Source organism: Phasianus colchicus, chromosome 1, assembly GCF_987193195.1.
Source record: "Phasianus colchicus chromosome 1, bPhaCol1.hap1.1, whole genome shotgun sequence".
In the NCBI taxonomy this organism is placed as follows: domain Eukaryota; kingdom Metazoa; phylum Chordata; class Aves; order Galliformes; family Phasianidae; genus Phasianus; species Phasianus colchicus.
Genome location: NC_143436.1, coordinates 139,140,907 through 139,156,654, shown reverse-complemented (window position 1 = coordinate 139,156,654; position 15,748 = coordinate 139,140,907). Strand labels below are relative to the sequence as shown.

General features: G+C 36.3%; 1 protein-coding gene across 6 annotated transcripts in view; it reads left to right on the top strand.

Moving 5' to 3' along the window:
• ATP11A (ATPase phospholipid transporting 11A) overlaps window positions 1–15,748 on the top strand; it is a 121,800-nt gene that overhangs the window by 64,532 nt on the left and 41,520 nt on the right. For all 6 annotated transcript variants that reach the window (XM_031613779.2, XM_090128611.1, XM_090128594.1 and 3 more), the window contains exons 3-8: window positions 4,833–4,922; window positions 6,645–6,725; window positions 10,137–10,244; window positions 13,498–13,626; window positions 14,131–14,234; window positions 15,373–15,423. In XM_031613779.2, coding sequence (XP_031469639.2) covers window positions 4,833–4,922; window positions 6,645–6,725; window positions 10,137–10,244; window positions 13,498–13,626; window positions 14,131–14,234; window positions 15,373–15,423 — 563 coding nt within the window. The remainder of the gene's footprint in view (window positions 1–4,832; window positions 4,923–6,644; window positions 6,726–10,136; window positions 10,245–13,497; window positions 13,627–14,130; window positions 14,235–15,372; window positions 15,424–15,748) is intronic.

Below are 15,748 nucleotides of genomic sequence, written 5' to 3'. Positions count from 1 at the left end.
CAAGGAGTGTTTTGTGTGCCTTTTAGCATGGACAGACTGACTGGCTCTAAAAGCAGCTGTAACACGGAGCTCCTGCTGTGTGTCCAGGCACTCTGCTGACTTGTAGCTGTGCAATGTGAAGCAGAAGATCAGATCTGATGCTGCAAGGGTTAAAATAGCAAGGTTTACCAAGCTGTATCTAAGAGTGAGTGGGGCAGGTGCTTTTAGCAATGAAGAAGAGTAAATGGGCTTAATCTGAGTCAGGTGCAAATGCTTTCTCATCAATGGACTTGTCTTGGTCTCAGCTAATGGGAAGCAATAGTTTTAGAATGAAGTCATAGGATGCAGTGCATCATGCAATTTTCCTTATAGGCATGGTAACATAGTTTCTTTCTGTGGATAATGCCCAGTACCTCGAGAGAGCTAGAAATAGCTATTAGCTGTTCATGATCCTCTTCTTGGTAGGATTTCCAGGCTAGTGGCTCTCTGCAACCTCTCCTGTGCTCCCAAGAGAAGTCATTTGCCACACCTCTCACTCAGCCCGGGATTAAGTCGTTTTTTATTCTCTGCTGGTACAGAGTAAACCTTGTCATATAAACATGGAGTCTGCATATTAGGGGGTGGGAAGAAGAAAGGAAGGAAAGGAAAAGAAGCAGGCCCAAAGCTGATACTGTTCCACTCACTACAAAGCTTAATTCTCTTCCCTTTGCGTATGAAAAAGTGAAGCATGTCTGATCTCATACACTCTTGCATCTCTTCTGCTAACATTCTCTGAGACTGTTAGTTTCTTCAACTTGTAATATAATAATATATAATAATATAATATAATAATCTTCAAAATGCTGGGGGATGCTGTTGTCAGAGGAGTTTCTGGAAGTACAGCCTCAATCTGATGAAACTGAGAATAATTAAATTAATAAAGGACTATGAAGGATATCATTTTTTTGGTTTGTAGCAGAAACCTAGTTTTACAAGTAACTATTTTTAAGGAAACTTATGATGGGATATGTTTGTCCATTCATGGTCCTGTATTTTATTTTCTGACAGATAAAAGACTGAATACAAGAATACTATGATTAATGTGTGTCTCAATGATTAATGTGTGTCTCACTGGAAATTAGTTTTAGATTTCATGCTTGCCGTCCTTGACCTGAAACCCCAAATGTGTACTTACTATTCAGATCACTATTTCTGATACAAGCCGGGATGCCCTGGGCCTTCTTGGCCACCTGGGCACACTGCTGGCTCATGTTCAGCTGAGCATTGACCAACATCCTCAGGTCCCTTTCTTCTACGCAGACTTCTAACCACTCTGCCCCAAGCCTGTAGTGTTGCCTGGGGTTGTTGTGGCCAAAGTGCAGGACTGAACTTCATCTCACTGGCCTCAGCCCAGCTATCCAACCTGTTCAGATCCCTCTGTAGGCCTTCCTACCCCCTGGCAGATCAATGCTTCCCTCCAACTTGGTGTAATTAGCAAAATTACTGAAGGTGCACTCCGTGCCCTCATCTAGGTCATCAATATATTGAACAGTATGGGCCCCTATATTGACCCCTGGGGAGCACAACTTGTGACCAGTTGCCAACTGGGTTTAACTGCGTTGACTTCCATACTCTAGGACATCCAGCCAGTTCTTTACCCAGCAAAGACTGGCTAAGCTACAGACTGCCAGCTTCTCCAAGAGAATGCTGTGGAAATCAGTGTCAAAAGCTTTGATGAGATCTAAGGTAGACTACGTTAACAGTCTTTCCCTCATTTACCAGGTCGGCTGCTTGATCACAGAATGAGATCAGCTTAGTAAAGAGATATCTGCCTTTCATGAGCCCATGCTAGCTGGGCCTGATCACTCGATTGTCCCACCCATGCCTTGTGGTCTTCCTTAAGATGATCTGCTCCATAACCTTTTCTGCTGACAGGCCTGTAGTTCCCCAGGTCTTCATTATGACCTTTTTTGTAGATGGAAGTTACATTTACAAGCATGACTAGAAAATATCCAAAGAAGATAAATGGTATTAGCTTGCTACCTGGGAACAGTATTCTGATGCATTTTAATGTGTTCATTTTTAAAGTCTTTTTATCCAAGGTTTTTATTTTGCCTTGAATACAGTCATGAGATAAATCATGTTCTGATTGGCAACCTCTCTATTTCTCCTGGGCGTGATTATGATGGCTAAATGTTAATTATCTATTTGTAGATACTGCACTGAACTAACGGTGGTTGGGAGAGTGAGGGAGGGAAATATCTGTCTAGACATCTTAGTGATCTTGCTTGCCTAAAATCCATAAAAAATTGTTACTTCTCCTTTGGAGAAGAATAGGCAGAATAAATACTTGGTATGTTTGAAATCCATTACAATAAAGTTCTAAAATTTGTCTGTGTATCATTGTTGCCTTTTAAGCTTCTCAGTAATGTGTGTATCTCTAAGGTTAGAAAGAACAAGATACCTTATTGCTGATTCTGCTGTCTGTCACTACTAGGGAGAAAGCATGTGGTGGACTTCCCTTCTCTGTATTCAAATCACATCTCTCCTGTTGCTTATCACAACAGGAGCTTTAGATGACTGGGACTATTGTACAAGGAAAACTCCTACTCCAGTCTAACCACTTTTACTTTGAAATTATGCAGCCAAAGCAAGTAACTGTGTAGTGGACAGAATTCCAGTCAATGCAAGTATTCTGACTGCAAGATGAGAGCACTTAACTTTCCAGCTCTTACGTGTATGTTTGCATGGGTTTTGGCTAACAGCTGATACAATATTGAAGTAACTTATTGAACAGAATAAGTGTTTACTTCAGAAATATTTTTGACACATCATAAAAGAACAACATTTTGTTCATGTCTTACCCATGTATAGGCTTTAGCCCCAAATAAATAAAAGCATAGGGCAGGGGTCCCTCGTGGATCTGTATTGTAAGTGGTATTGAACACTTTTGTCTGTGACATGGGTGTTGGGATTAAGTGCACCCTCAGCAAGTTTGTGTGCTGCAGTAGACACACTGAAAGGAAGGGTTGCCATCCAGAGGGACCTTGAGGCGTGGGCCTGTGCAAACCTCATGCAGTTCAGCAAGGCCCTGTGCAAGGTCCTGTGCCTGGATCAGAGCAATCCCAAGCACAAATACTGGCTGAACGGAGAATGGATTGAGAACAGCCCTGAGGAGAAGGACTTGAGGTGCTTGTTGATGAAAGGCAGTGCGAGCTGGCAATGTGGGCTTACAGCTTGGAAGGCTGACTGTGTCCTACGCTCCACCAAAACAGAGGTGGCTACCAGGACAAGGGAGCTGATTATTTCCCTCTGCTCCACCCTTGCATGACCCCACCCGCAAAACTGCGTTCAGCTCTAGGGCCCCAAGCATAGGAATTCTTGAGAGCAGAAGGCTTTAGAGACATTGTAGTGGCTTTTCACTACCACAAGAGAGCTGACAAGAAAGCTGGAACGAGCTGTTTTATCATGGAGTGTAGGGTTAGAACAAGAGGCAGTGTTTTTAAATGAAAGAGAGTAGATTAAAATTGGATCTCTGGAAGTGCTTAGGACCAAGTTAAATGTTTTGGCAACATATTCTACTGAGGAACATCCCTGTCCATTGTAAGGGGGTTGGAACTAGAGGGTGTTTAGGGTCCCTTCCAATGTCAGTAGTTCTGAGATTTCAGACTATAGGGTTTTCTTGTACAAAGAAGACATACTTTTTGGAGTTCTTTTTCATCTGCATATGAAACAGAGGTTCCTTTTATAATTCTGGTTTCATTTTCTTTCAGGGCCAAGTTTAGAAGATGTGTAACTTGTGACATAATTTGTATATCAGTATGCATCAATGCAATCTGAGCAAATAATTAGTAGAAGCTTCTTAGCTTGTCTTCCTTGGAGTGAATGCTAACTTGAAGTTGTTGTTTTTTGATGTGTGAAATGATAATTTGGATAATAAGATGGTACAGCATTAATTTTCTTAAGCAGTTTTTCATGTTTGTCACACAGTTCTAGATGACATTTTTCACATGCATTACAAAAAGCAATGCTCTGATCCAAATTTTGGAGCAACAGAATGATTTGTATAAGAAGAGTAAGGTTGAACTTGCTGCAGGGGAGGGGAAGGGACCCAATGTCACAAAATTCTTTCTCATTCACTTCTATGGTTTTTCTTCCTTTGAATTTTTTATGTATTCTGTTTGCCCTTCTCTAGGTTATATTTCATTTTATTAAAGGCCAGGTTGAATGGGGCTTTGAGCAACCTGCTCTAGTGGAAGGCGTTCCTATGGCAGGAGGTTGGGTGCTACATGGTCTTTAAGATCTCTTTCAGTCCAAGCCATTCTGTGAGATTTTAGTTATTTTTATGGTTAGTAGAGAAATATGCAGTCACACACTCTCATTCAGAACTGTAGTTTATTTTGAGAACTATGCTTGCATCAAAGCCGAGGTACAGAGGCTGGCAATTTTTATTTCATTCTTAATTTGCTGTGATTTCATAGTTGATGCTCAGAGTGCTGCCTACCTCCTCAAGTCACATGTTCAAAATGGAAGTGAATTAAAAGCAATGTTAAGCATCCAGGATGTTTTTGTACATTTTTTCTTTACTTTAGATGAACTGTTCTGTAACTGAATCTCTGAGTGTTGTTGCTGTTCAGAAGGTCCTTGGTACCAAGATTATCTCAGCTCAGAAAATCCTGTATAACACAAGTGATGTGATTTCAGGAATATATATTTGCCAATTACAATTCCATTTCAGTAAGCTATTAAGTAAAGTAACAAAAATAATGCAATTTAATCCTGGATTGTGAATTATGCTTTTGTCTGATTCTTAGAAAAAAGAATGTGAATGATATTTCTCTCATAAACCCTGATAATCTGTGCTTTGTTTTTAGTACACGTTTTGGAACTTTATACCAAAAAATTTGTTTGAGCAGTTCAGAAGAATAGCTAACTTCTATTTTCTCATCATTTTTCTTGTTCAGGTAAGCTACTCTCATTTTGTAATAAGTTTCTAAGTTCTTCCTTAAAAAAAAAAAGCAAAAAAAAAGCAAAAAAAAAGCGCAAGGAGTTTAGAAAAGTTTAAGAAACAACTGGTTTTGTTGAATGGAGAAGTAAATAGTGAGCTTGGTTAGGCTTTTATACTGATGATGTGAGAAAAGGGGTTTTATTTGATTCCCAGGTTGTAAACGTGAATCTAACCTAAAGACAAATTGATACCATTACTGCTTTGATAGCATCTCTTGATTAAATGCAATAGAATTTTCATCTTTATTTTATAGTAAATAAGCATCCAGATGAGTAAAACCATTCTAGAAAATTATGTTGATGACTGAATTTTGTTAGTTATACTAAAAGTTATATTTTTTTATAAGAGAATGATCCCCTTACAGAAATTTTCCAAGTGCCTGTCGTTAGGGTCTGTAGAGAAATCAAAGTATGGATACTTCTTTAATGCTTGTTTAGCATAATACCTAAATACTTGTTTTTGTAATTTTTACCTCCAGTAATTAATTTGTTGCTTTCTAGACATCTCAATTCTGAACCTTTTGCTACCACTTAAATATATTAAAAAATAACAATCTATTAAATGAAAGGCTCTATCACTTGGCTTGCCAGACAGCACAGAAAGAAGAGCTATTTGGATTCTCAGAATAATTTAATTTTCTTACAAACTGAACTGTTCCTTGGATTCTACCTTTTTCTCATATAATTGCAGAAGTCACAGCTCAGTATTTCAGAATTTACTCTTTGTGTGCATAAGAACATCTGCATTGTATAACACTAAAACAGCACTAGGCTGATTTCAGATTCTGCTCAGCTTTGTCTCCAAAGCTTCAGCTTTCTAGTTTCTCTCATACTCTCATACTTAAGCTCTTGCAAGTAAATAAAATTTATTTCTAGTCATTAGTATCTGAATGTGATCTAAATATATGTCGCTTGCTCCAAAAGTATTGCCTCCTATTTATTTCCACGGAAATGACAACAGCTACAGATAGCACAATAACACTATTTGATAGAGCAAATTCTTCACTACAGAATGCTAGTTTTCAATGTAGTCACCACCATTAACTATGTGTTTTTGCCAGCGATGAACAAGAGCCTGCGTTTTACACCTATAAAAAATCTGAACCAGTGAGGATGACCCAATATTGCTGTTACCGTTGCTGAAATGCACCACCCACAACCTCACTGTGCTCACATCCATTGTTTGGTCTGTTCAGTAAGCATTGATGAATGTCAGTCGATGCCAATTTTTTATGCATGGAGAAATTCAGTTCCACATCTTTGCTTCAGATGCTTTTCCATGTCAGACACCGTTGTGTGAGAGAGTCCCTCTGCTGCCATCTGTCGTATGGCAATGACACACAATATTGGTGGGAAGGTTCAACCTCTACTGCCATACCACCATTGTCCACCTCTTGACGTCACGGGCCAACACAATAAAACAAGAGGCATTATTTTCGGAGCAGCCATTGTAGTATTGTACTTTTTTTTAAGCCTATATATATATATATATATTTTTTTTTTCCCTTGGTATTACATATATTCTTAAAATCATATTAAAGTACTGTTCTTTTTATTTGAAGTTCCGTGGTACTTTGTAACATACCAGTGAAAAGAGTACTTGAAACATCTTGATTGCATAATTCACTGCTTACATTTACATAAATATAACCAGAATATATTTGTTCCTTTTGTTGCAGTTGATCATTGATACACCTACTAGTCCAGTTACAAGCGGACTTCCACTTCTATTTGTCATTACTGTAACAGCTATCAAACAGGTGAGAAGTTTTCTTAGCAAAAGTAAATACAAGGAGAAAATTTCTATTTGTGTAGCATTTCATTTCTCCCTGTCTTTTTGTGTTGGGCTGTCTTAGGGCAATGCCTAAAGAATTACCAAGAATTACCATGATGAACTTGGACAGAGTAATGGTTGTTGTTTTTTCTTTTTTTTCTTTTTTTTGTGGTTGTAGTAGAAGTTGGTTACTATATGATGTCACACGAATTCAACACAAGCTTATAAATTATTTTAAAAGTTTGATGTTCTTGTGTCCAAAGGAGTCATCTGCATTCTTGTATTTACTCAGTACATTTGACTTTTGTCTGCTACTACACAGCTGTCCACATCCTATTACATTTTTTTTCCGTAAAGACTGAAAATGAGCTTAGTAAGAATGAGAAAAACTTGTAAGATGAAATGTTGATACTTTTTATATTTCTGTATCCTCTGCAGAATGAAGAGATAACAAAAAGTATTTTGGCTGAAATCTTCCAAATATGTTGATGATAACGTACTGTTCATAATGATAGCTGCAGTACTTTCTAAAGACTACTATTCAATAGATGTTACAATATTCTCTCATTTTCAGTGTGGAAATTATTCCATGAAATGGAAGTAATTTTTAGAAATCAGTTCTTGCTCCATCATTGAGTACAAAAGACAGTAATAAAAGTTGCTTTCACAAAACAAAATTGCATAATACAGGTTTGTATTATTGTACAGGTTTGTAATTTCATTTCCAAGCTAGTACTACCAAAAGGAAAAGGTTTCGGTAGTTTTTCATGCTGTACCCTAATGCTGCAGTGTTCCAGTTAACATGAGCACTTAAACGTAGATGAAATCTCATGGTAGTTAGTGGAATCTCAGATGAATATTGAATATTTTAATTTATTAATATTAATACTTTAATATGATTATCAGATCTGTGCATTATTAGAGCTTCTGATATTATAAATTTGGTCTGGATCAATATTTAATCAGGAATGAGAGACATTGCACGCTGATTAAGCTGGAGCTGAATATGTTGTCTTTGGCAGTTACAGGCCCCTTGAAGGAGTGCAAAGAATAACTTATCTGGCATAAACCTTACTTAACTCATCAAAAATTTTACTAGATTTGAACTACAATGAGAATTTATAACAGGTGCACCTAGTGGCTATAATACTCTTCATCTTTGCGTACTGCACCATCTCACTGCAGCCAATAAGGAGTTTCTAAAACTGTGAGCTCCTAAAGTAATAGTCACAAATATTGAGTAGAATGGTCTTATTATTTATTTGGCTTTTTACCTTCAGTCCAATCTAATGATAACTGCTCTTTTAGGACAGCCTCTCGATGTGAGAACGCAGTGGCACAGTAATTTCCATTTCATGGGTATCTTTAGGTTCAGGCACCAATAACTTCTCTACATACCAAGGAGATTGCTGCAAGCATCTTTTACAAGGCCACTCAAAAGAATTAGTACTTTTCATGAGCACTAAAAAAGTCTCTTATTTTATTAATTTTCTGTGTTTGGGAAAGAATAGTTTCATGAGGTAGCTGGATATCAAGACAGTGTCTAGGTCAGAATGCACCCCATTTTAGCTCTAAACTTCTGTATGGGTGATCTGTATTACCTACCTTTCATTATGCTACCGGACTACGATGGATTAAAGAACAAAACAAAAAAAAAAACAAAAAATGAGGGTGTTGTGAGTGGACCCTTGCTAGCATCTGGCTAACATTGCTTTCCCATGGGATGGGGAGAAAATGGAAGGCAAAAAGACAACAATTGAGTTAATGGTGGTTTGATGGGTAAAGGAAAAGCTGTGTGTGCAAGCAAAGCAAAAACAAACAAAAAAAAGAATTAATTCACTACTATTCAGCAGGGAGGCATTCAGCCACTTCCTGGAAAGCAGGGCTTTGGTATGCTCAGTGCTTGCTTCAGAAGATAAAATACCATCATCACAAATGTACCCTCCTCCTTCTCCTTTCTCTAAGCTTTCCTGCTGCGGATGACATCACACTGGTATAGAATATCCCTTTGGTCAGTTTTGGGTCTGTTCTCCAGGCAATGGCAGCTCTCACCCACTTGCCCATCCCTAGGGTTCCAAGAGAGGGGAGAGATTGTAAGGAAGGCCATGATGCTCTGCATCCCTTGTTCAGTATTCACAGAAACATTGGGTTGTTACTAACCCCGTTTAACCCAAAATGCAAAGCACAGTAGTGTATCAGATACTGTGAAGAAAGTTCACTTCATTCCAGCCAGACCCAGTACATAGAGTAGTTTTGATTGTCTCTTAATAGATAACTGGTTCTCTTCATTGTTTTTATGCTAAGTACAGATTTTTCCTGTCTTAGTTCTCCAAGAAACTATAACATGTTGTGTTTTCATGTCTTTCAGTGCTAAGTATATGTAGTTAAGTATTATATGTAGTGGGATTCATCTCCTGATTGAGCAAAAGTTATGATCGTGGAATGGCTAGTAATTTAGATGTGGTTTCCTACTGTTAAGATTTGAAGTATTGCACTTAATGTAGTCTAAATGTAGTTAAACAGTGGCCTATTCAAGTCTGGATTATGACATGCTGTGTGTAGTTGCATCATTCCAAGTCAGGTGCCAAAGTGAAAACCACTTGTTTGGAGTAGCTATTCCGCTAGAGTTTTAAAGACCCTGTGACTTTCCAAAGTATCTCTGAGAGCATCCAGAGTAGTGATGCTCTAGTTCTACAGTGGATTTTCAAATGTGCCTAAGAGAGTCAGATGTGAAAAATTTTATGGTACTTTTTCTCTTAACCACTGGTGTCTTTGTCGTCTCCAATCTTTAGCTCATTGCAGGACCTTTTGAATGGAAACTCATTTTGACTGTTGGCATCATACACCAATTCATAGGATAATTCAGTGATCAGCGTGGCAATCTGCAAAATTTCTTCAAACAAAAATCTTCAGCATTGATAGATTGTATGTAGGATTAAAAAGTTTGACATAATTGTACAGCAGTCAGGAAATATGACCACCTTCGGTCATGGTCTCACTTTTGTCATCTTTCAGTATGGAGTCGTACTTTTCCAAAATGTGATTTTCACACTTCTACTTTTTTAGCAGCAATTTCTATAAATACTTTGTGCTTACTCAAAGTTAGAGTGTGAACAAAAGGTGATCACTTAAACATCAGAAATTGTTCCATATATTATACACATCCCTATTTATCAAAAGTCATTAAAATAGATATGAACTAATTTTAACGGTGAATCCTCCTTCTGATATACGTGCAACATGACTGTACCACAATTTCATTTATTCTAGTGAAAATCGTTTCTTTTTTCCTTATTTTGGTAAGAATTTTTTTTTATTTCTGTTGCAGGGTAAGACTGTTCTGTGTCTTTATAGCCAAATATGCATCACTGCATCATTCCATTTCACTGTTTTTTAGGGTTATGAAGATTGGCTTCGACATAAAGCTGACAATGCAATGAACCAATGCCCTGTTCATTTCATTCAACATGGTAAACTGGTTAGAAAGCAAAGCCGAAAATTAAGAGTAAGTAACTATTACTTAATGGACTTTAGGAGTCAGGTTTACTTTGCACTTTTTGTAAAAAGAATTACACGTAAATGTAGTGTAGAAAACGTATTTATTACATTTCATGATGAGCTTCATGAAATGGACCTTAAATAAACTAATTTTTAATTGTGTGCCTCTGAATTTAGTATTTTAACAAGCTAGACATGTTTCTGCTTTATCTGTGCACTGTTAAGTCTTCTCTCATAACTGTTGCTTTTATTTTCCATTTTTTAACTTGAAATGTTTCACTCATTATTTGTCTTTTGTCTTTTCTCCATTTGTGGTTCTCTGTGGGTATGCACATTAATAACTTACTTCAGCCCAATTATGACAATCAACCCTATCAATTTGTCCTATTTCTTATAGAGAAAAACACATTCAGAATACCTTCTTCATTTCCCATCAAATCACAGCCTCTTCATTGGGCTTCTGAATGCTTTGACATTCTTTTTCTGATAATTTGAGGGTTATTTTCATAAAATCTCTCTCTCTTTTTTTCTTTTTTTTTTTCTTTTTTTTTTTTTTGTGAGCAGATGAACTTGTCATTGGTACAATCTTTAAAATGTAGCAGATCTGATAGATGCTTGTTTGGGATCCCCATGTTTCTAATATCTTTGTTAGGAATATCTTTTTCTGCTCAGCTTCATTTGGGCATAAATAGACCTACAGGGTTCGCTGCCTTCCTGCTGTGATCATTCATTTGAATATGGTAGCTTCTGCCTACAGCTTCCAGATAATAAAATAAATAAATAAATAAAACTAAGACATGATGTGCTGCTCAGTTTTCCATGTACCTAAACAGTTATCCATTCTATCCATTCTATATGAAATGAGTGATGTGTCATAGAACTGGAATTTGGATTACAGTAATGAATCCATTGCATATATTTTCTCAACTTCTCCCTGGCTCTTTGCCATTTAGAGTCCATTTCAAGGAACTAAAGGGTAGGAGAGACAGACATAGGGAATACTTGTGTGGAGAGGATATCTCTCTGTGGGTGACAGAGTAAAATTCTCGGACCTGTATTATGCAAGAAAACAGACTAGGTCACATAAAGGCAGATCCTTCTGCCCCTAAAAGCCTATGGACACTTCATTAAGGGAAGGAGAAAGAATTGCTAAAAGATGAGATTTCTTTTTACCTGACACATTGGCAGATATCATCACAAGAGCACTTTGTTAGTATTTTGTTTACTGTTTTTTTTCTTGATCCTGCCCTTTTTCTACTGCAAACTGTTTAGTTTTTAATTTATTTTTGGATAGGTTTTTTTATTATAGTTTGCTCCTGGCTTGCAGATTGATTTGTACGCCATAGCTCACAGAGACAATCTTGCTAGATAAATTAGTAAATAAGGACCACTCAACGCTATGAACTGTGGAAATCAGAATGAAGAGAACTTGTTTGTTCTTGAGCTGTATCTGAAAATTCACTTTCTGATGTGTAAATGCTTTTAGGCAACCTGAAAAACTCCAGGTACAGTTTTTTCTCCTGCATATTCTTACTGTGACACTTGACTGCCAAGAGGGCTTTGATTGCTAAACCAGCCTCTTGGCTTTCTCTCTACCTAGATTAAAAGTTCTGAACTATTTGGGATCTTTCTTCAGTAGCATCTGCAGAGATGATTAAATTCGCCATAATGTCACTGTGTTTTAGATAGCTGACAGTTAAATTAATGTTTTCAGTGGTAAAGAGGGCTAGTAAAACCAATCTAATTACCTGATCTTCTTAAAATTGCCTCTTATAATAGTTGGATTCTCTGTGCACAGTTTATTCAAGATAATGCCCTAATAGTTTTTTATGCGCTTTTGATAAAGTTCTTATTTTGAGTATTTTATTATAGTTCACCACATGGCTGTCTTTTAGAAATAATGATTTTGTGGCAAATTGGCAAGTTCTCTCAGAGACACTTGTTAGATTATGACAGCTTCAGCAGAGGTCTGGTCAGACAAACTCCACTGCTCCTCATGATGAATGCTCCATGTTGTTCAGGCTGGCTCCAGCCAAGGTGTTCACTGCTTCTAGTTCCAAACCTACCACTTCCCTGTCTCACTACATACCTTCACTTGCCTGAGTCTGCAGAATGAAATATGAAAAATCATGCAGTAAGAAGGAAGTACATTAGAAAATTAATCCCTTCCTAAATTTGAACATCCCAAGACTTAAATTGTTGGTAAAAGTTTTTCCCTAGACATAAAGCACCCAATTGTCCTGATGTATTTTGTAAGGTCTTTAATTAAAGCTTTATGCTTACCTACAAGTTAAATGTTTTAGCATCATTCTTCAGTAGTTCTTCAGTACATTTTAGTAAACCATATCAATGCAATCACAATTTCATTTTTAACTGCTGGTAGCAGACAATTTAGTTTAACTAGAATTAGCCAACTCCTGGCAGATAGTTAGGGATATTAGAATTCAGCTTGATAACTATATCGTGAGAATAACGATTAAGCTGAATCTTATGATAATGGCTTATGAGAGAAAGGTGTCTCTAGTACATGTTTAATGATGATTTTTTAAATTGAAATTGATATTCTTAGAACATACACTGTATCTTTACCTTTTGTTCATTTTTTTAATTTTTCCTTTGTAAAATGTGAGTTCCAACAGTTTATAAAAGGCTGTTTCTTTCAAAGGGATGCTTTACAGTAATCTCTTGAATTTGTAGTTGATTGGCTGTTCAATTGTACTGTTTAACAGACTGTAAGATGTTTTCTTATGTTTGCATTAATGACGATTAATTTTTTTGCCTTTAAATGTGGATAAAGAGTAGGATGGACTTCTAATGACAAATCCTACTGAAAATATGTCTTTGTGTTCATTGGCAGACTTGGAATTCTTAGGTTTCTTTCAACTGTCTCTAATTACAGTATTCTGAGGTGCTTATCCTCAAGAGCAAAAGAAGGCAGTCCACATCTCCAGCTGTTTTTGAAATAATATTTTGTTGTAATTATTTTTGAAGCAAGAATATATCTTCCATCTCTCAAGTAATGTCACAAAGCTTAATAATTCAGTACTTGCACAATTGTTTGAAATCCTGAACGGTAGCACACAGTAAAACTGATTCATTCCACAAAGTGTAATTCTCAGATATAGTTCTCTAGTTATATACTTTATATATTCCTGTGGTAACATCCGGGTTTGAATAAAATTTATGAATTTTCAACATATTTGAATGAAACTAAGTTTTTGAGCTGCCATGTGATACTTTTTTTTTTTTTTCCCCTCTAGGTTGGTGATATTGTGATGGTAAAAGAAGATGAAACATTCCCATGTGACTTAATATTTCTGTCAAGTAGTAGAGGAGATGGAACATGTTTTGTTACAACAGCTAGTTTGGATGGTGAATCCAGTCATAAAGTAATAAAATGTTCTACATTTTCTTTTTAAGGCACAATTTACTTTCAGGTTTGGTATTGTTTTTTAAAGAGAAAAAAATATAGTCATACATATATTTGTGAACAGATATACACTGAATACACTGACATGTATAAGTTTCTGACAGTTCTTTTTTCTTGATGTTACATTAATTTATGAAAATATTCAAAACCTTTTTTTCTTTTTTTTTTTTTTGCAGTCTGTGTATAGTATAGGCATGTAGATTACAGAGATGATTCCCAAGCATTTTTGTATTTAAATGCTTTCATGTTAACCTGATTTATGAGTACATTGCAAGGTACCTGCAAATAATGATGTATGCAAATAATGTATCTACTAAGGAAAGGTGCTTCTTGTTTGAAATACTAGTTCCCATATAAAGCTAGTATGTCTTTTTCACAATGAACCAGAGTATATCTACAGATAAATGCCTTACATCTCTGTCCTTATTTTTTCAATGTACATACATCTTTTTATTAATTCCAGACTCACTATGCTGTTCAAGATACAAAGGCATTTCACAGTGAACAAGAAATTGATGCACTACATGCTACCATTGAATGTGAACAACCACAGCCTGACCTTTATAAGTAAGAAATTAATTCTTATCTGTTTTATTTAACATATTCTACCAATATAAGGATATCATCATTAAAAATTCCTGACTGCATCTGCCTGGTTAGAGTGGGCCCCAAAATGAGTCTGGAGTCAGTTTGTTCTTTCAACCATGCTCCTCTTCTGCAGGTAGGTCAAAGGTCTCCTCTAGGGCAGGGGTCTCACACAGTGGACTTCACACAGCTCAGGGGACGTACAGGACTATTCACTGAGGTGTGTGAAGGAAATGTTAGAACTTCTACTTAGATTCATTTTTTAATTGAAAAACAAATATGTTTTACTAATGTTTAATGTAGATGCTGATGCTGGCATCCTTATGCTGTCTGTATGTCAGAGGGTCCACTGTTTGAGAAGTATACCTGGGGAAGTGTGGGTGTTCTGCAGAGGTTGACACTGACACCCTGACTCGTTTGTTCATTTTCAGTGATTTTTAAAGTATGACAGTTTGTTTGTACCTGGTTATGGAGAGTTATTAGTTCTAACTAAACTAAGTTCACAAAATTAGCAAGTGACTCACAAAGATTCCTACAAAGAAACTGCAGATTAATAATCCGAGCACAAGCAAACAACAAGGAAATGGCAGAGCAAACATTTCTCGTGCTCCTACTATGAGCTCTTAATCAGTAATTGGCAAAAAAAAATTAAAAATTTTCAGGAATATTATATGAAAGATGGATTTACATCTGCTGTTGTTAACAGTGAACCTGCAATATGTTATGCTCATGTTGCATCTTTGCAGACTCCTTGTAGATCCACTCTTAGTTGTAGGACTCTGTCCAATCCATTGTTTATTAGCTATTTTTGTATTTAAGAACAAATGTGTGTTTAATTCACCCCAAGGATACAAGAAAAACATGTGAATGATCACAAAGCATTAAACAAAAATTTTCTCAGATAATCTGTTCACATATATATTCCTTAAAGACTTTAAAAGTGAGAGTAGTTTGCCTTGTTTGTTGTATATGTGTGTGGCATATACATATCTGTATATAAAGAGAATTACATGTCCTTGTACATTAAGAAAATAGAAATATTGAGACATACACATAGGAATACACCAACTACTGTTAGCAATAGCACTGCTATTAAGCTACTTGTATATTTCCCTTCCAGATTTGTTGGTCGAATAAATGTTTACCATGATAGAAATGAGCCTACAGCAAGGTAAGGAAAATCCAGCATTTCTATACTATAATTAAATATAATAGATATATATAATTAAAATACATTTGTTTCACCAACACTGGGCTGTCTTTTTTTGTTGATGAAATATTTTTCTCTTAGAAGTTTATAGTCTGTAATTTTGTACATCATAAATATTTCATCTTTTAACTTGAGTTTTTATTTGATCTATATTTGGTTTGTAAATGATGTTGGTAAGTATTTTGGCAGAGCTTTGATAAGACTGCTCCATCAGCATGGGGTCTCTGCAGTACACCAAACAATGTGCATGGAATTGTGTGTATTCCTGTCATTCTTCTTCTTCCTT